The sequence below is a fragment of the Haplochromis burtoni genome, unplaced genomic scaffold (assembly GCF_018398535.1).
Source record: "Haplochromis burtoni strain Fernald_Lab_line unplaced genomic scaffold, NCSU_Asbu1 Contig_35, whole genome shotgun sequence".
In the NCBI taxonomy this organism is placed as follows: domain Eukaryota; kingdom Metazoa; phylum Chordata; class Actinopteri; order Cichliformes; family Cichlidae; genus Haplochromis; species Haplochromis burtoni.
Window position 1 is genome coordinate 2338702 of NW_024582396.1, and position 20173 is coordinate 2358874.

Genomic DNA, 20173 nt, shown 5'->3' on the forward strand with positions numbered 1-20173 from the left:
AGTGGGAAGGAAAAACTCCCTTTTAACAGGAAGAAACCTCCAGCAGAACCAGGCTCAGGGAGGGGCGGGGCCATCTGCTGCGACCGGTTGGGGAGAGAGAAGGAAGACAGGATATGAGCAGCAGTATTTGATGCACTGGGATCAGAATGTGTTGAACTGTCATGCCATCATGGATGGATGGTTGGGTTTGTTAACAGGAGAAAAAAAACCCAAAAAAACACCTAGATATAGTTGAATTTAATTGAATATTTGAAATGGAATATTTAGACCTCACTGATTACAATTATCATTTTTGACACAGACATTAAGTAAAAAGACAAGATATACTTAATCTATCCCAAAGTTGAGAAAGATTCAGATTCAGTCTTCTTTCCATCTGAGGACTGCAAGTAAAATCTTCACCCTCCTCCATACTCAGCACTAATCTTTTGTCCGTGCACCAGATAAATTTAGATTTCTTAAAAATTTTGTATAAAAATTTTGTACAAAACAGCAGCTTCTTGCAGCTAAAGGCAAAGTTAGGTTTAAGCAAATAGTACCTGAGTCCCTCTAAAAACCAAGCCCCTCAGCAAAAAGAGGCTAAAAGCCACATTAGGTGCATTTACAGGTTTGTCTCTGAATCATGTCAGCCATTGCTTTTATTAAAAATATTCATTAGTGGAGCTTACTCATTATAATGAGTGAGAATGAGAAAAGGCCACAGCCTACACCTGAAATGCGTTCGAAAAGGATGCAACATTTTCTCATCTGACAAGTTTCTTTGCTCTTTGTCTAAAATGTAACATTTATTAGCTGCATTGTCTCTGCCATTTCTTCTTTGTATAAGAGTGTGGAATCCAGTATCTGTATTCAGTCCGTTCATGCATGTGTTAGCTTTCTGCGCTGGGAGGAGCCCACACAAAATGAATTCATGAGAGCTCATGTGAACCTCTACATGCAGAAGTTTTATGTCGAGCCTCTTTTGCATGCTGGGATGCTGCACGTGGAGCGAGTGAGGCGAGAGACTGAATGCAAACAAGGCAAAACCAAGCTATTTTCACACCCTCACTTTGTGGAGCTAAACAACATTACGCTACAAGAATCTTTTTTTTTCATGTTGTGGTGTCTGTCTGACAGCATCATCCATTATTTGTCCATGTCTGAAAAGGTTAATGAAGTGGTCTTTTTTTAATACAAGAGAGCAAAGCGGGGGGAAAGAATCCCCCCCAAAACAGAGCCATGCATCATAGCTGTAGTAATTACCATATTGTATTTACACATTGTAACAGGCTGTATTGATCTCCATATTTTGATGTATACTAGTGGATTACACATTTCTGCAAGCATGCCAACAGTGTTTAATGTTCCTGTAATCCTCCACTCACCACAAACACAACAGCAATTATAAAGTTGTCTGTTATTGGACCTGCGTCGCTGTTCCAGGGAATGAGAAAACCCTTAATTGGGGTTTGTAGTTCAGACAGCATTTGAGTGCGTTTGATTGGATTGGTTAGCATGTGGCTCACGTATGTAACATTATATCTGCCTTCTGTGATTGATGAACTGGTGTTAGTGGGCCTGCCTACCACGGCTGCTGTTGCCCGAGCAAGTGCTGACAAATGACTCACCGGCATGAGTGAACAGAAACACTCGACCGCACGCTGCCACACCGAGACGGATATTGACTGTGAGAGCAGTGTGTCTTCTCATTCTCTCGGCTGTCTGGTGACATAATGGCCACACGGAGATTGTCATGCTAAAGGCCATCTTTAAACCTAATGTAAGACACGAGGACTTTTCTTTATACAACTTTACACGACTGCTTTTATCGACACGTTGGCATCAGAAACGTTGCGAGAGCTTTGGCACTTTTAACAGCCTGTAATTGAGAAAAAACAGAGCTAGGGTTTCACAGTTATGAAACTCGACAAATAAGATTGGGCTGACAAAAGGAGTCAAACTCTGCCTTATATACTACCTCATACATTCTTAGTCACCAAAAAGACTCAGACCATAGAGAGGATGGATAAAAGCTTATAAACACAGGGCAACCATTAGGATAGGACAGTAGAAATAGATGACACTGTTAACGATAGAACTTAAACACCGAAACATTCAGTAATAATGCTCTAATATTGAAGGTAAAATGATCATCATGCACATAAGTGAACTTTCAGTTTTCCCATTGGACTGTTTTAGGTTCTTAGTTTGGAAACCTGTCATTAATAACACTGACCAACAGAAACAGCACTGAGCAAAATAGCAACGCGACAAACATTCTAGTCTTACAGTAACTATACTTATATATCTATAGGTACCTGAAAAAGTGTCTGTGAACTGTGATCACATTAAACACACTTATCTTTTTCTTCTTCGAGAACTTTCAGCAGCTCAGCATTTTCTGTCTTATCCTGCAAACTTTTTTCATATACTTCCCAGATATTGCTGTATTTGTATACTGCCAGGAACACTGTGCTTTACTGTCTCCTAATGTTCGATCCCAAAACTTTTAGATTAATATTTTCAGCTAATAAAACTATATTCGTCACTTTTTCAGCCAGTACAGCCTGTATGTAGTGTAAAATTTACCAGGGCTCTTGGAGCTCCTCTGCAAGCCTATTGCCTGTGGTACACAGTAACACATTTGTAACAAATCCCTTTCCCTCCAGCCTTGACAGGACAGTAGGAGAACAGTGGGGATGTTTTTCTCATGTCCTGTGGAAATTAAACCCTTTCCAGAAATGGATGCTGAAGCAGTGCTTCCTCTAAAACATTTACAGCACATTTTGCCCCTTAAGTCGGTGTTTGCGTTCTTTAACATCTTAAAATCCGTGAAGTTGTCGGCCAACTGGTTAGCGATAGGTTTAGGTTCACATCTACCCGTTTATATGGTATTGTCACCTAATTGACATCCAAATGTAAATTTGCAAGTCCAGAATGTGATATTCATACCATACTTAGTGGAACTGTAATAATGAGTTCCCCCACCCTGACTATCATAGCTGAGCGTTGTAGATATTGTGAGAAGACAAATTCAGGAGTAGCTCAGAGTGGAGTCACTTTTTTGAGCATGTCCAACTGGGAGGAGACGTAGATCTCACTGAGGGCAGGGAGCTATGGGCGTCTCAGCATAGACTGCTAACCCAACACATCACCTGACCAGGATAAGTGATGGATGGACTGATGGGTGGATTGATTATCGTGGTCAGAACTGTCCTGACGTTTAAACCAGAGTTCTGATGGTTGTTTTTTGCTTGTGTTTTACTCACAAACACCTTCTAGTGTCTGACCTCAGCAAACTGCTACTTTACTGCTACTCCTGATGCTGACAGTACTTATGGCGGTTGAGGTCCACCGATTCAATTATATTTGCATCTGATAATAAGCAGGAATTTTGGACGGTGGTTTTTTGTCCTTTTTCTGGGGGCTGTGCCAGAATTCGGCAAAAGAAAAGTTGGACCTCTAAGAAGAGAAAGAAGCTCATGGGAAATCAAAGCTCTTAAGGCCTGACTGAGCATAGGCAGTGAGCATGAAGACAGAGACAAACAGCGGGTGCACGCTGCTGCTGTTACACACACCCATTTGCTGCAAGATGTATCATACTGATTATATCATCAAACCTAACAGATACAAATTATTTTTCGCGATATGGTATCATCAGTGGAAAACTGACTGTGGATGACAAGTTTTTATATGCTAATCTGCAGCCTCACTGGTAATAATATGCTTTATATCTCAGATATGGTAATCAGTTCTGATTGACTTGTCTCTGTGTATTTGTCTTTTACAAGTGGGTGAATTGGAAGAAAAGCGACAATCAAAGAAGAAAACTCACACGCTTGCATTTTGATGCACAAATGTTTCACTGTAGGCTATCCTCCGCTGGCCTGTCTTTCTGCTCTGTTTGGACTAACTGTTACTGCTGCTGTTTTGTGAGCTGTTTTCTCAGCCTGCTTGCAGTGTCCCTAATCTTTCATCTTTGTGACATTTTCAGATCATGCTGCTAACCGATCCAGAGATAGAGAGCAGCCTTCTGATCAGCTCTGATGAAGGAGCCACCTACCAGAAGTACCGGCTGAATTTCTACATCCTCAGCCTTCTCTTCCACCCTGAGCAGGAGGACTGGATTCTCGCCTACAGCCATGACCAGAAGGTGAGAGAACGGCTGAGGCGAGTTCAGTGGCCAGTTGTTCAAAAGGAATCAAAAGAGCGTTAAGTAAGATAAGCAACAATGAGGGCAGGATTACAGTGGCCAGGAGCAAGACGGATAAACCTGTTACACAAGAGTTTAGCTCAAGCACGGGTCAGAGTTCACGAGTTTCACTTGAGAGGGAAGAGGATAAGTGAGGATAGTAATATTAAAACTGGCGTGGAAGCCCGTTTCACCAGGAGAACAGGAGAAAGATGGGAATTATGATGCTTTTAGTCAGACGTGTATGCTGAAGTTCACTTTGAAAAAGTCTGGCTCATCTTCTGACTTTACCTCTGGAGGCAAAGGCCAGTGTCACAAAGACATCAAGATAGCAAATAACATGATATCAGCTTCGAGCCTTCTTGTTTTATGTGACCAGTCATTGTTTGCAAATGTGGAGAAATTCAAAATGGCATATAATATAGTCCTCTGTTTTTAACAGGGACAGTACTTTAGCCTTGAGAAATGCCAAGTTATTCTGAAAAAGACTGACAGCACTCACTAGACAAGCAACACTAAGGCAACAAACAAACCCTCTATGGAAGGCCCAGTCCTTAAATTAATTTCCTTTTGCTATATTCAACCCAGAGAATCCTTTTTGCTTCCTCTTGGTGGAAGTGGGCTTCCATACACTGCAGCTGTGTGCTGTTTAAAGAACCATGTTCACGGATAAGTGATTCAGAAGTTAAAATGCACCAACCCAATAATCCAGAACCCACACAGCTCAGCTCACGCGGGCCTGCAGCTACGTAACGAGCGGTTTTAGGTTGAGAAATTCCTTTAAATCTCTTAAGCATCTTAGCTGTTAACAAGTCACCTGGTTTGAATGCACTGCATTTCAAAATGATGCCACCACATATGAAGCCAGACTTTATAATACACCTCCAGCATGGCTAAAACGAGGCTTCTCAATGAGGAGAATGAGCCACTTTAAAACTTCAGTGGGCGCAGTCTCACTGTTAGTGATATTAATTCATAGAAAATGTATTTTGAAAACCTCATAAACATGTTGCATTTATAAAACAAGGTGGAGTCTGTTGATTTGCCATTTCTGTTTTTATAAACAAACAAACACCTGTTCATCCTCAACCCGTTTATTTATTCAGCACATTTGCTGAACCTAAATAATTCACAGGTGGTATTAGCTCTATATATGGAGGATTTCTTTAGTTGTTTATCTCTTTGTAGGTTGTTTAGCTTATTGGGTTCTTTTAAGCCACAGACAACATACTGAGAGTCTCACAGCGTTTGAATTTTGAGATAAGTAAACTGAACTTGGTTTAAAACGTACAGATATGAAGTTAAAACCAACTGGTGACCCAGATGTTCAAAGAGTCTTTTTTCTTTTTACATTTTCTCAGTATGTATGATTTGCTCTTCAGTCAAGCTCTGAAAGTGCACCTGAAACCATTTTTGTATTGGTAATAAAATAAAATAAATAAATCATTTCCAGGGAATTTGTGCGTGTGGTAGAAGCTGAACTCGTGACCTCTGACCTCTATCATGCTTATGACTGTTTCTGTTCTTTTGAAATGAAACAGCTTTGACTTAATCTGAGCTGTATTAAAGCACACAGTAGCTTTGTTCAGACTCTGAACTTACTAACGATCCGTCAGGGGGAGCCAAGGTTTTTGTGTTTTATTGACCCAATTTGACGAGCGGAGTGAACTCTCTGCTGTGAATTCATTCAGCTCCTCATTTCCGTCTAAAGTTCTCGAGTTTCTAAAGAACTGTCAAAAAAAGAAAGCTACACTGAAATAACTATGAACTAACTGACTTTTTTTCTCAGTCATCATTTTATTAGCACACAAACTGAAAATTAGAGATTGGAGAAAACACTGACTCATCTAATGTAGGAAGCAGTGTGGGGAGAAAGTAGCTGTATGTCTGAGGCAGAAACAAAAAGAGGTGGAATTTATAGACATTTTAAAATGACCGTCTGCATTAATAAAAATGCTTTTCTTGCAGCTCAGCCCATTTGGGTCTAATATTTCAGCTATGATGAATAATGAAGGGATCCTCTTTGTTGTGGACGCGTGGATATGTGGATGTACAGAGTGTGGGTGAACTTGCCTGTCTCTTTTACAATGAAAGTAAATCACGCTCTTACTGATGCTTCCAATGCGCACAATGCACACACACACACACACACACACACACACACACACACACACACACACACACACACACACACACACACACACACACACAGCCTATCAGTTGTAGGGACAGATTTACTAAATAGGGTGTGAGTGCAAATCCCATGTGCTGCAGATAGGTGTGGGTAGGTTTATGGATCATTGACCAAACTACCTTTTCTGTTTTTCTAAACAGGTCAGTTCATTTCAACATGACACACCTCGTCTGCCAAGAGCTGTGCAATTTAGCACAAGGTTGCAAACTAAAAGATATTCAGCTGCAGATCAACAGGACAGGCACCGCTTGTTAATTGGAATCAGGAAAGCATATAACTATAGACATATAGGCCATACACATGTACAGAGTTATTATGAAGGAAACGGTTGTCAGGTTCAAATGTAGTACTGCAAGCCATACGACAGTTTTCTATTGTCACGTTCTGTGGCACTGTTGTACTAAGAAAGCTTACAGTACTTAAAGGGATAAAACCAACTGGAAATGTATATGTCACATAGTGTCAGCGTGCACACAGCTGAATTTGTCCACCACAAAAAAACACAGTCATGTGTGCTCTCCGTGGTCCTGAAATGATAAAAAGGATCTACTGGATTCATGCCGTAATGGGTCGGGGCTGTTTAGCAGCAAAGGAGGAACCAACACAGTCTATCTCTGCATGTGGTATTGCTGCCGCACAACAGCAAAGAGCACACTCTGCGGATCTGTGATTCTTTGTTATTAAACATCATCATTTTTCAGCATTTTTGGTTTTGGTTTTAATTTTCAGATTTTAGTCCCATTTTATGAGGCTTGGGTTCAAGAAGAGCCCGTGTTTGTGGTTAAAACCCATCCTTTCATAAAGGTAGTTATGTGTCGAAAGCAAAGCCGGGGCGCGGTCACTGATGGTGGTGGAGCGACACATGATGTCACAGGAACAGCACCAACGCGGCGCTGTCAGGTGATGTCCTACCTTGCATCACCCAGCAGATGATGTAGTAAACAGTATATTAAAACTTCATGCTCTGCTTCTGTACCATTTCTTTGCTCGCTGTATGTCAGGTGTCAGGACTTGCTCAACCCCCCCCTTTCTTGCACTTACATTCGCTGCCTCCCCCACCCAGCTGTGCTCCCACCCACATGCATTATCTCCACCCCTAAAGTGCTTCTCTTTCAATCTGCTCACCTCCTTTTTGGCAGTGCTGTTGAATTTCTTGACTAAGAGACCTTTTGGAGGTTGTAAAGACTGCGTCAACCCCCTGCACCCAACTTAACAGTTGCTGTCACTTGCTTGGCTACATACTAACTTGCTGTAGGAGGGTAATTAGTCAGAGTGATTTCCTGCCCCCTCCCACTTCCTTTCTCTGGCATCTGCTTAGCACAGCGTTGCATAGATGTCATGGAAATCTTATCAGCCGTGCTGTTTGCCATTTGTCTCGTCGCTGTTCGACACGCGAATGCGCACGAACCAGATGCGATAGTGAATATATAGTTTGCATATACTTAGGATGAGGCAGGTAAGCTTCGTGTCTCAGAAGCCCCACTGCTTTCTACAGTCACCATCATGCTGAGTGTTTAGCTGTTTTTTTTTATTTAAAGATATTGAGCAATATAGTCATATAATTAAGGCTTTTAAAGTGAAATGCTATTAAAGAGTAATTAATAAAACTTTTTTTCAAAAACAGAATACAATCATTGATTTGACATCAGTAATAATCTATCAAGATACGGTCTCATGGATGTTTTTTGAATGCAGGCCTCCATGCTACCCTTCAGCACAGAGTAAATATATGCAATTAGAAAATAAATGAATATAAACAAACAGAGTCACATTTCTGTTATCCACTAATAAATGATTGTTTACACATTCTGCATGGCTGGCCATGCTTAAAATGGAAAAAGGTCCAGCCTGAAACACTGAAATAAGTTTCATGGCTCATTAAATTCCAGCTGTAAGCTACAGAGTAAACGGATTTGTCAGAGAATGCAGTTGTTTGGGGACAAAAAGACTGTCAAGGTTGTTGATATACTGAGCAAGCAGCACGCAGATGCCTGCATAATCATCAAACAAACAAAAATTGGATTGATGTGAATTTTTACGTTTGATTTCAAATAGCACATAAAGAGTCAGAGTAGGATTAAAATGATTAAAAAAATCATAGTTTTCATGGTACAGTAAGAAGCACAGGTCTGCAGATATTTGACTGTGACTTTTCTGCTTCCACTTCATAAAATATTAAATAGATTTTAAAAGCCTTTATGAAATATTTAATGAAATAATATTTTGTGCCTATTTTAAAAAGGAATTCAACTCATTATCATATTACAAACTGTTATATTTAAACATTTTATTTGATGTTTTTGAACTTTCAATTTAGTATTTTTTGTGATAACAAACAAACACAATGTTAACATTCTCTGATAAAGGACCACAGAAGAGAAAAAAAACAGACCAAGATCAATAAAATAATATATCATGAGGGGAGTTTATAACCTTGTAGTGCAACATTCAGGATTCTTGTTCATTCACCAGGTTTCTGGTCACACAGTTTCATCTCTGGTGGACGCTCACTGTCATTCACTCCGTTGTGTGAACTCTTTTCAGTCTCTGTTTCCGTTGTGTTATGAATGGTGGGCTTGGTTGTTTCCATTTCACAGTTATCATTTTCTTAGCTATCAATAAGAGTATATGTAGATTCTTTTTTTTGTCTGGGCTATATGCCTCTCTAGGTATAACTCCTAAAAGAAATAAGGTTGAATTTAATGGAGGATTAACTTGTAGGATTTTCTGTTTCTTCTTTGATTCTTTTCCAGAATCCTCGAATTATTGGACAATCCCCACAAATATGTGAATAATCTGCTGTTTCCCCACATTTTCTCCAAGGGCATAGTTCTTTATTAGGTATATAAGATACCTTGTGACAGCTTTTGCTTCCCATATATTATCAGTGATTATAGCATTTAATTCTAATTACCAGTTCTCCTTAATATAAACTGTATTTTGGCACGACTCATTTATTTTGTAAATATGAGAAACATGTTTCTTAATTGGGAGATGTTTTTCCATAATATTAATATTTAAGCATTTTATATCCAGTTATCCTACATAATACATTACATTATACATAATTCTAAAGAATATAGATTTAAAAGACTGTATTACAAAAAAAGCATGTCTAATACAAATTTCGCCCTAAACGTGAGCACCTCCTTGATGAGTTATGCAGTCCCACCGTTTTCCATCACTTCCCTCGTCTCAAACTCGTCATCCAGACAACATTACTGTCATGAAAAAGCTTATAAAAACATCATTGTGAAATATGAAACTGAATATGAAAAAAACAAGAAACAAATTAAAAACAGTCACATTAATTATGAAATACCATTTGGCCAAAACAATTAGAACTTTAATAACTTCCTTTTGCAAATAGATTCTTGATTAACACAGCGGTATGGTACAATAAAGTCCCATTATTGATGTTTGTGGTAGCATGTGTGTGTGCGCCTGTCATCTTTCTGTCTGTAAACTAGTGATGTGTCGGTTGCGAACGAAACGGCTCTTAGGGCCGGGTCTTTGAGGTGAACTCCTTATTTGGAGCCATAGGGTTTTTTTCTCTCACCCTCTCTCTCGCACTTTTTTCCCGCTTCACTCCGCACCCGAGCCTTGTGCTTTGCGCTGGGCAGAGGGGGGAGGGGCGGAAGTTACAGTCAGTAGCACAGGAACAGAGCGGGAGGGAGAGAGAGAGAAAGAGAGCCAGGGACAACAACGTCATCCACAACTATTTTCAGGTGCAGATGATAAAGGATTCAGAAAGCTTATTCATGCAGGTCCATATGACAGAGAATGTGCATCTTCTTTTTGTTTTCATATTATAATTTATATTTAATTGTGTTGTGGTTTGCAGTGTTTTGTGTTGTTTCACTTTAAATTTGTTTAAAAGGAAAAAGCTGAAAATTTAAATAGTTAAAAGTTGAAATGTGAATAGTTGGTTTTTGTATTATATGATTTATTTATTACATTTTATGTGGAGTGAATAAATAAAAGTATATTTACGGTGGCCCCTAGAGACAAAGCACGTACAAAACACAACAGAAGTGCTCCAGGATGCTGGGCGCAGTGTTGAGCTTTGGTGGCTACAAAGCCAGCAAGTACCAAGACCGGATTTGGTGTGTGGTAGTAACAGGTAAATGAACTTTTTTTTTTTAATTATTTGAATATATATGAGTGCTTGTGTATAAATACACAAACAATACACATATGCTTTCAATTGTGTAATTTAAGTGATCTAGGTAGCTCTGTTTTGGAGTTTGTACGTGTTTTGTCTCTAGGAGCCACCACATATATTTATATATAAACATAAAGGTTTTGAACGTATTCTGCTGGTAAAGACCGCCCACATGGCGAGTGGGGATTTGTAAAGAAAAATACAAACACACACTGATACCACTGTTATTATTACTGCTGTTATTCCTGAAGAACAGATCATTAACTTTATGAACAAAATCTAGAATATCAGTGTGCCGAGATCACAAATTCAGTGTAATACGTTGTATCTTGAAGACAGATAATTAGTCAATTAGTCTTTCAGTAATTCCATAATTGCTTGAAGAACACAACTTGAATAAGCTGAAGTCTCTCAGTTCTCAGTGGATGTGAGTCTGGAATGAACGGAGACACTCGGGGGCTCCTTTGTGGACAGCTGGATGCATTACACACAGATTTTCACATGTATTCTCTGCTTACTGTGTAAACGATAAAATCTCAGCTTCCAGCGATTTACCCACCAGTGAATAACGTCTGTATGGAGACCACCCACTACGCTTTGGCTCCTCATATCTCATATGTCGCTGCAATTTGCAGGCTTGTTACAGCGAGGCACATTTCTGTAGCGTATGAAAAGCTGCACCCTACACATTTCATTCTTATCGTGTTTTTCATTGTGTTAATGGCTTCATGGCAAAATATTCTCTGTAAGAGTTCTCTAGTAACGCACAGCCGTGTGGGAAGACAGACAGTGATTACACTGCTAGATGTTTTTAAGCCATGTTATTCATTTGCAGTGTTTGAATATTATGTAAATTTTAATCTAATTTAGTACCTTCGAATCGAGCCAAATATGTGTGTGAGATATTGTGAGAAAGCTCGTCTCCCACTCCTCGTTATGCTGCTGCTTTTAAATTGACGAATAAATCAAGGTGTGAAAACAAACCCACAGTAAAGAGTAAACACAGCTCGTGATCTGAAAAAGGCCAGTGTTATATAAAACGGTCAATTTCAGCAAGTGTTAAGATGCATGTGACGAAATACTCATGTCTGGTTGTCTTTCTGCAGCTCTACAGCTCGGTGGAGTTTGGACGGAGGTGGCAGCTGGTGCACGAGCGAGTGGCTCCCAATCGTTTCTACTGGTACGTACGGTGCGCTCGATAGTGTAGGATAGTTCCTAAATCAGCCATGATGCAGAACGGTTTTTGTTCTTTACAAATTACAGCATTGGCTTGCACAACACATCCAACCGAGCCTGAATATTTCTTTATTTATAGTGTTTGTAAATTTTTAAAAATATATTATTTTTTTCAAACAAGCCAGCTGATAGCATTTTTCATATTCTAGGAGAAAAACATGCAGCTCATCCATATTTAGCAATTGTTTAATGTCTGTGAAATTGTGACAATCCTTCTCTCCCCCACCAACCATATAATTGCTGTCCAACTGTGCTCAAGCATGTTGTCTGCCCTCTGTGTTACGGTGACACACCATCATCTGAAAAGGAACGTTTTTTGCAGTCCTATTGCACTACATGACTCCTGTAGAATCAGCTGTAGCTGGAATAACTTGTAGTGTTCATTTTCTGTGCGACTTTAAGTCTCTCACATCATTGTGGAGGAATTCGTTCCCTCTCTTCTGCTTCATTTCATTGACGTTTGCAGGCATTTGTTTATGCACAGCTCTCACCACAGTCAGATTAAGGTCTGTCAATTTAACTCTTGCATAATCGTTTTCAGTCAAGCTTTATTTTTCTCACATTTGACTCAGGGATACTTTAGTATGAGGAGTTCTTGACTGACTTAATAATTGCAAGCTGCCCAATGTCCTGTGGCTGCAAAACAAGCCCAAATCATCAGCCCTCCTCCGTCGTGCTGACAGTTGGTTTGAAGTGTTTGTGCTGATTTCTGTGTTTGATTTTCACCAAATATGGCGCCGTGCATTTCAGCCAAACGTCTCCACTTTGGTCTTGTCTGAAGATTTGTGGTTTGCCCACAGGCAGTTTTGCATGTCTGAGCAGAGTCAGAGATGTAGTTTTTGTGAATTTGTTGGGATGCATACAACCTTAAAAAAAACCTTTTTTACATGACTGTACATGATTTAAAGTTTTTTTGTTTTTTTTTAAATCGTCACGTGAGAAAAAGTCAACTTTCAAGTAACGTAGTCGAGGCATTTTGAGAAAAAATAGAATTAATAGGCCTTGTGATGTGGTGCTATATAAACAGTGTTGGGTAAGTTACTTAGTAATTAGTAACTTAGTTACATTGCTAGTTACTTCTATCAAAAGTAACTCAGTTACTCGTTACTTTCAAAGTAACTAGTTACTAGGGAAAGTAACTGTGGTTTTACTCAGAATGCTCTTATTAATGTGTTGCTTCCCTGACTGAATGTGCATATTTCCACAAGAGAAATCCCACGCCTGGACCGTCGTCGACTGCTGCCAGGATTCTAGCCTACGTCACAGTGTCACGTGCGCTTTATATGTCCAACACAGAAACTGCAGTCGTGGTGCTTTCAATTGTACTTGGATCTCGGAAATTCTGCCTTCCAAGTAGGAAGATGTAGGTAACTCCAGACTGCAGATAAGCTGCATATGTGTTTAGTAGTAATTTGTTTTTGTGGAGGGCTAGCAACACCAACCGTTTTCAAGGGCGTCGCCATATTGGAATCCAGTATTCTCTGATGAGGCTAACCAGAACGTTTACTCGAGTGTGACATTATTCCCAGGTCCGTGTTCCGATTTCTGAAATAAGTCGAACGCAACACATGAAGTAACGAATAAGGAGCCGATCTAAATCCCAGTAACGATAAACGTGTTCCTGATTTTGGCATAATAACTATTTACCTTCTTGTTACCACAATAATAACGTAGTTAATGTTACTTAATATGAGCCAGAGAGGTTTTTAAGATTTCCTTTATTCATGTGTCTGACGTGTCTGATCGTCGAGTTCAGTCATGAAAAAAGGCTTGAGAACCAGTTTGGAGTGAATCTGAAAGTTTTCTCGTCCACTGAGATGAAATCAACTGAAATAATCGACTAATTTCTTTCAGCGGGCCTTAACCAGCAACACAAGTTGTCATCTTAACGTTGCTGCATTGCTTCATCTTCTCATAATTGTTACAATGTTCCCTGGCCTTCCCTCGCTGCCTCACTGCCACCGCCCCACAGTTGCTGTCCAACTCAGTGTTATCTAGCACGTCTGCCCTCTGTGCTGTAACTAACACGTAACAAAAAGCTTTCACCTCGACTAACTGCAGAGGAACCGTCGGGTAGTAACGAGCTGGGCAGCCAGGAGTGAAGGGAGCCTGAAGGGCTGATGCTGCAGAAGCTGTCAGAGTTCTATTTTGGGACGCTCGCTGTGCAGTAGGTGTGGTGGTAGTCGTGGTAATGAGGCTGCAGAGCGAGCTTATATCTGTAATATACATAGCCACCAAGAGTGTAATCTCATTTCGTGTTTTGGTAAACCTGAGCAGCACTTGGCCACACGCCGTTCTAACTTTGGCCACATTTAATAAGTTTGTGAGCTTACCGTGTGCAATTTGCCTGTGACATTACAAATGTGAAAAGCGTGCAGAGCTGCCTGTATGCGATATACTTTTGCAAGGCGACGGCTGCATCTCGTTTTTATGCATGCCTGTTCTGAGTCGCTTCAGAGGCCACACAGCTGTTCAGATGAGTGTCATACATACAGACGTATGTCTGTGTGCCATCACTGAAAATACACAAGTTTAAACAAACCGTCCACTTCTTCTGTGCCCGTCTCACACTGCTCCTGGGTACCTGAATGGATTATTCAGTGAAAATGGAAATGTGGCTCAGATAACTAGGCCATGCTATTCACAGCTGCGTTTCATCTGGGAAATTACCAATACTACCAATAAGTATAATAATGATTAAACGATATAGTGGTCTCTGCCTCTCATTGTGTCTGCTTCACACAGACTCCCCTTTATTTCCCTCCTCGTTTGTGTGTGCGCTCTACCTGTCGACACAGCCTCTTTCCCAGCTTCTCTCCCCCGTCTCGCCCCACCTCCCCCGTTCTCTCCCCTCTGTGTGTGCTGCCTTTGCTTCTCCTCTGATCCCCCAGTCTTTTTAATACATATTTAATGCCGTAATGATTATATGCTATTCCATCTGCGGGCATCCCTACTGTAGTGCGAAAAATCAATGGCTTTTCCTCTCCTAATGATGCCAGGAAACATCTTCCTCCATTTTTCTGGGCGAAAAAGGACCTTGTGGGGACTCTGAACATTTAGATCGCACAGTAAACCCGAGGCCCTCTTTTTCCCTTTACAAGTTAAGCTGCCTTTCACACTGAAGACAAAGACGAGGTAATTCCTGCAGCCAGCCCCTGCTGATGTTAAGCACGACTGTCATAGTGCTTGACTTAACCTATCCGTCGTCATAAATTTGTCTGACTTTGCAACACGCAATCTCTCGTGTTAGACAGCAGCTGCCATAGGTGACATCTGCCCGAAGGCAAAAGACCAATAGTGATGTTCCTGAAACACATTTGTCTGCCTTTCAGGTCGAAAATGGGTTTGGACAAAGAGCCGGGCTTAATTCACCTGGAAACCAGCATCACTGAAGGACGTGAGTAATTGAATTCCAAGTCCGGTGCTCCATTTTCCGCCGTCTTTTTACTGTATCGTGAACATTGTGCTAAAGTAGAGAAGAATTGGGAGTTGTGTGGACAATTCCATTGAAGGGTAATACGAAGGGACAGCGGAAATGGCCGAGTCGGGGGACACACAATGACAACGGACGGAAAAGTAATGCATATATTAGAATGCTTTTAAAAGCAAGTGATTTAGCTCAGGGGGGCTCTTTTAAGTAGAAAGAAACACTCTTCGTCCTGAATGACAATGAACACTGGGATATTTGGGGTTCATTTTCACTTTTCTGCGAGCGACTCCTTGTTCTTATATTTTTAATATTTTTCCCTAAATTTCAGCAATTTTCAGCAGCAACCCAAAATGCCAATAAAAATAAATATAGAAAAGGATTGAATTAAATGCAAAGAGCACAAATTACTGATAAACAAAAGTATAGACAGAAACTTACAGCCTCTACTCTTTTAAACAGCACGTTCTAAAACAAAAGTCCATTTGAATAGTTTTAAAACCCCTGCAGATATAATCTATGTACATAAGATTTTAGGGCTCAGTACTGAACCCCAAAGGTAACTCAGTAAATCAGATATGACTTGATTTATTTTTATCTGTTGTTGAGATAACTATCATTGTGATAGCTTTCTGAAAATGTTCTTGCTATTTTTTTTCCACAGAGGACGATCTGTGGTTGGTATTAATAAATCACCACTCCCACAGACTCCTCCCTTCTTTCTCAAAAATGCATCACTGCAATCGACGCGGATCTATTTGAGTTTAAACCAAACAAACCAAAAAGTACAAATAAAAAACAACTTTTTTGAAAGTGAGATAGATTGGCCTTTTATTTCCTACTCTTATGAACCGAAACAACGTTTGTTCTTTTCCTGTTTCGTGTAAAAATACGTGTTTGGGTGGACTGTCATTGGTTTTTCATTTTCAGTCCAAAGTGGAAAAATGGGGGAAAAGTTTGGACAAAAACTAGTAAGAGCCTGTTCTTATTCCACAATCTGTCAGACAAACTGATGCTTATTTATTTGCTGGAGCTATTTTTCTTTAATCTTTTTTTCTGCAAGAAAAATATTTCACGGATAAATTTCAGTTTTAACCTCCTAAGACCCGAACTCTTCCACGGCATGCATTTTTAATTTCTCTTTGATATTTGGGCTGATTGGGACCTGATGAAAGTAAAAACAAAGAATTGGCAGATTTTTTTTTTTTTACCTAATCTTTGTTTCTAAGAAAAATGAGAGCCATATGTGAGGATATTCATATAAAACTTCGATAGAACAGTGGCAGTATAATGTCCTCGTAAGTGGATATCAGGCCCTTGTAGAGCAAAATTGAGTATTTTGGTCTAAATAACCCAAAATGTGATGCCCACATATATGGACGCCAGGTCCTAGGAGGTCAAAGAAGTTCAAAAACACGATCTAGCTTTATTGGTGTTACTAAGAACTTAAAGTCAGGATATATCGGCCTTTGCCACTTCAGTTTTAACCACGTTTCAGTCTCTCTTTAACACTTAAATGATTATAGTTAGATTTTTCAATCTCACAGAGTTTGTATGGCACCTCTCTGAGGCCAATACAGTAAGGGAAAGCCAATCATCCAAACATGCATAGCAGACATCAATCGTGTCAGATGTTACAGTCGCACAGCCAGAGACTATCACTATTGATCATGCGCGCGCGGGGGGAGCCGGCACATATTTGGCAGAGGCTAACGTGTGGGGACAGGCTCTCTCCCAGCGCTGCGATTGAAGGCAAAGAAAGCAATTGGCTTCTGTGGTCATCTGTCTTCCCCTCCACCCAGCTCCTCCCTTACTGGGACCACTTTATTGACACGAGTAATGTAGGGGCCAAAAGAGGCTGCTTGGCTCTGGGTGAAGGCTGCCTTTCTTCATTGGCTAATACCATTGCTGATGCCAGGGCTTGACGTGTGTGTGTGTGTGTGTGTGTGTGTGTGTGTGTGTGTGTGTGTGTGTGTGTGTGTGTGTGTGTGTGTGTCGGAGCAGAGGCGCTGTATGTCACCTGCAAGCTGCAGAACTGCACCGACGCCAATAAGGGCAAACCATTCCCCGGCTACATTGACCCCAATTCTCTGGTGGTGCAAGATGAGTATGTGTTTGTCCAGGTAGGTAATTGTCCAGTTTGCTCAGTGAGAAATATTACAGAAAACTGTGTGGAGGAGAAAAGATGTTGGGTTTTCTGGGGAATTTGTCAAGGTCATTCTTAAAGAGAGATGCTATTAGTTGAGCTATACGTGTGAAAATCCTTTATCTGCTTTATTAATGTCTACAAACTTTTTTGGCTCACCTTAAGGTGTCAACTGGGGGGAGGCCAATCTACTACGTGTCAGCTAAAAGAGATGTCTTCACCCCTATGAAGCTGCCCAAGTATACGCTGCCCAAGGTAAGAAATATACCTCTTTGGCTTCTTTCTTTTTTCTCATTTCTAAAGGGGAAAAAATAGGCTTCAAACTTTGTTCAATATGAAGGCGAAACTTTCAATAACGCTCCAGATCGTGCCGGCTCGGTGTGGTGCCCTCTCTGTTATTTATGGGCGAATCAAGGGCAAAAGTAGCTCTCGCAGTGTTTCCAGAATTGTTATTCCATGCTGCTCCATGTGCGCGTGGCCTCGCTTGTCACGTCCCCGTTGACAATTAAACATGTTTTATTCAATCAAGCTCTGGGCGCCCAGGTTGCTGCCAGCTCACTGCAAGGTGTTGCTGGCACAGTCAGAGGTAGATGAAGCACACAACTAAACAGCATGGCCTCAGCTGCATAACTCTGCCCAATAAGCCCGATGTAGTCTTAATGATTGCTGTATCCTCTTAGTGGAAATACATGAATACTAAACGTGAAGCGATTCTGATTAATGAATATGATTAAGCCCAGCAGGAGGGTAAGAACAATATGTATACACTAAAAAATTACATTTCTATTAGCATAGAAGAGATCATGTTGCCTAAAAAAAACAAATTAAAGCCTTTACAAATTTCCATTACAAATGACAGTAAATGGATGTTCTTTTAAAGTGTAATTTCAAGCTGATGATGATATTAAGAGCACGCATAAAGAGGGGATGTTGACTTTTATTGGATAAAAGCAATGAACAAAAATATCAATATGCAAAATGCACAGAGGAGTCGGGAGCACACTGAACAGAGCTTACTGTTGACACGGTGAATACAAACTGTTTGTTGTCTCTGTCAAGATATTAACAAACATTTAAACTGCTTTTTAAAGAGAGGGAGTTTTAATCATTATGATGTTACTATTAAAGATTGTACTTTGCTATTAAAACAACCATTTGTAAGTCTGTGTGCATCACTATAAGATCATGGCTGTTTCCCATTGTAGTTATATAGAAGAACTGACACAGGGCAATGTGGTACAAATTCACCAAATTCACACATTGCTTATAACACCACATAAATAAAGGTGTCGCGGATGAATACAACAAAATAAAATGATACGACCGAGACAAAAACTTTTGTTAATATAATAATAAACCCGAAATTACTGTGTAATTGTGTAACTTTATTAGCAGCATCCTCCTGAAAATGCGCCAACAACATTAAGAGTAACATCCTCCTCTCTGCTCCTTAATGCTTTCGGGTCACTATGGTAACTCGGAGATATTTCTTGCAAAAAAAGACGGCGAGTTAACGATACAAACCCTAAAAACCATAAATTTCACAGCCGAGCGTGAATTCAACGACTCGTGGACCGGTACCGGGGACCGCTGCATTACATGGGCAAAAGTCCTGAGCTCTACCTTTTAATCTTTGAATCCAGGTCTGTGCGTTCCCATTGCTACAGGTGTATAAAGTCCAGCATTGACCCACGCAGTCTTCATGCATCGTTCTAAAGATCTCACTGAATTTCAGTGTGAGACTGTAATGGGATGAAATTGTTGCCGCAGGTCGGTTTGTGACATTTCTTCGCTTGTAGATTTCCCGCCATCAGCTGTAGGTGCTATTGCTGCAAAGTGCAGCTGTTTGGGAACTACAGCAACTCATCCATGAAGTGCCAGACCTTGTAGGTTATAGAGCAGACTCTGTGTGCTGAGCAGTGCTGGTCAAGTTACTTGAAAAAGGTCATTAGTAACGAATTACTGATTACTTCTCCAAAAACGTAATCCTGATTACTTATTTTCAAAAGTACTTAGTTACTTGACACACAGCCTGAATACGTAATAAAACAACAGACCTTTCAGCCCAGTTCTATTTTTTCTGCATCCATCATATAAAATGTAATCAAATGACATAAAAAAAGACTTTAAAAGACTTTAAAAAGAAAAAAACTTTTTAAAACTTTAAAAAGTCTCTTTTTAAAACTTATTTTATTAGTTTTAATCTTTTAACTTTATGCACCTTGCATCAAGCAAAAATTTAATTATATGTAACTGTCTGTGGTTTGAAGAAATTTATTTGCTATTTAAACCTATTTCCTGCATAATCCATCATATAAAATAAAATCATGTTTTGTGTTTGCACTCACTCTTTCAAATAGATGCAAGTAAAACACAGCAAAAATTAAATAAAATCAAAGGTTCAGCAGCACTGAGTCCTGTCGCTCTTAAATCTATTGTCCCCTGTTTAGCAGGGGTGAGGCGGGTGGAGGTTTGCCAACAGCGGTCATGTCAGCGGGGGGATCCGGGGGTTTTTCTGGGAATGTCACATTCCCGTGGCAGCTCGCTCAGATATGAAGTTTCATTTTTCACTGTAGAAAGAAGTTTTCTTCCCACACAGAGTGAACAGCTGACGCTAATGTTTTTGTCCCTTTTTAGGGAGTCAGTACTTCCACGCTTTAAACACTGCATGGTCGTACTCTCTCCTGTACTCCGTATTATCCATTGTTGATCTGCACACGTCTGTTACCATGAACGCTTACGTCACTGTCATGAGACACTCTCACAAGCAAAATCACGGTTTAGTAATGCTTACAGGAAAGCAACAGTAATCTAATTACTTTTTTTGCAAAGTA

At 40.1% G+C, this 20173-nt stretch overlaps 1 protein-coding gene across 6 annotated transcripts in view; it reads left to right on the forward strand.

The window, feature by feature from the left end:
- The window catches only part of LOC102302798 (VPS10 domain-containing receptor SorCS1), a 208960-nt gene that overhangs the window by 127908 nt on the left and 60879 nt on the right, over positions 1-20173 (forward strand). For all 6 annotated transcript variants that reach the window (XR_006054271.1, XR_006054272.1, XM_042219613.1 and 3 more), the window contains exons 4-8: positions 3974-4132; positions 11637-11710; positions 15099-15163; positions 17198-17316; positions 17505-17594. Coding sequence is in view for 4 of the 6 variants with exons in the window: in XM_042219613.1 (XP_042075547.1) it covers positions 3974-4132; positions 11637-11710; positions 15099-15163; positions 17198-17316; positions 17505-17594 (507 nt within the window). In the remaining 2 variants the exon portion in view is untranslated. The remainder of the gene's footprint in view (positions 1-3973; positions 4133-11636; positions 11711-15098; positions 15164-17197; positions 17317-17504; positions 17595-20173) is intronic.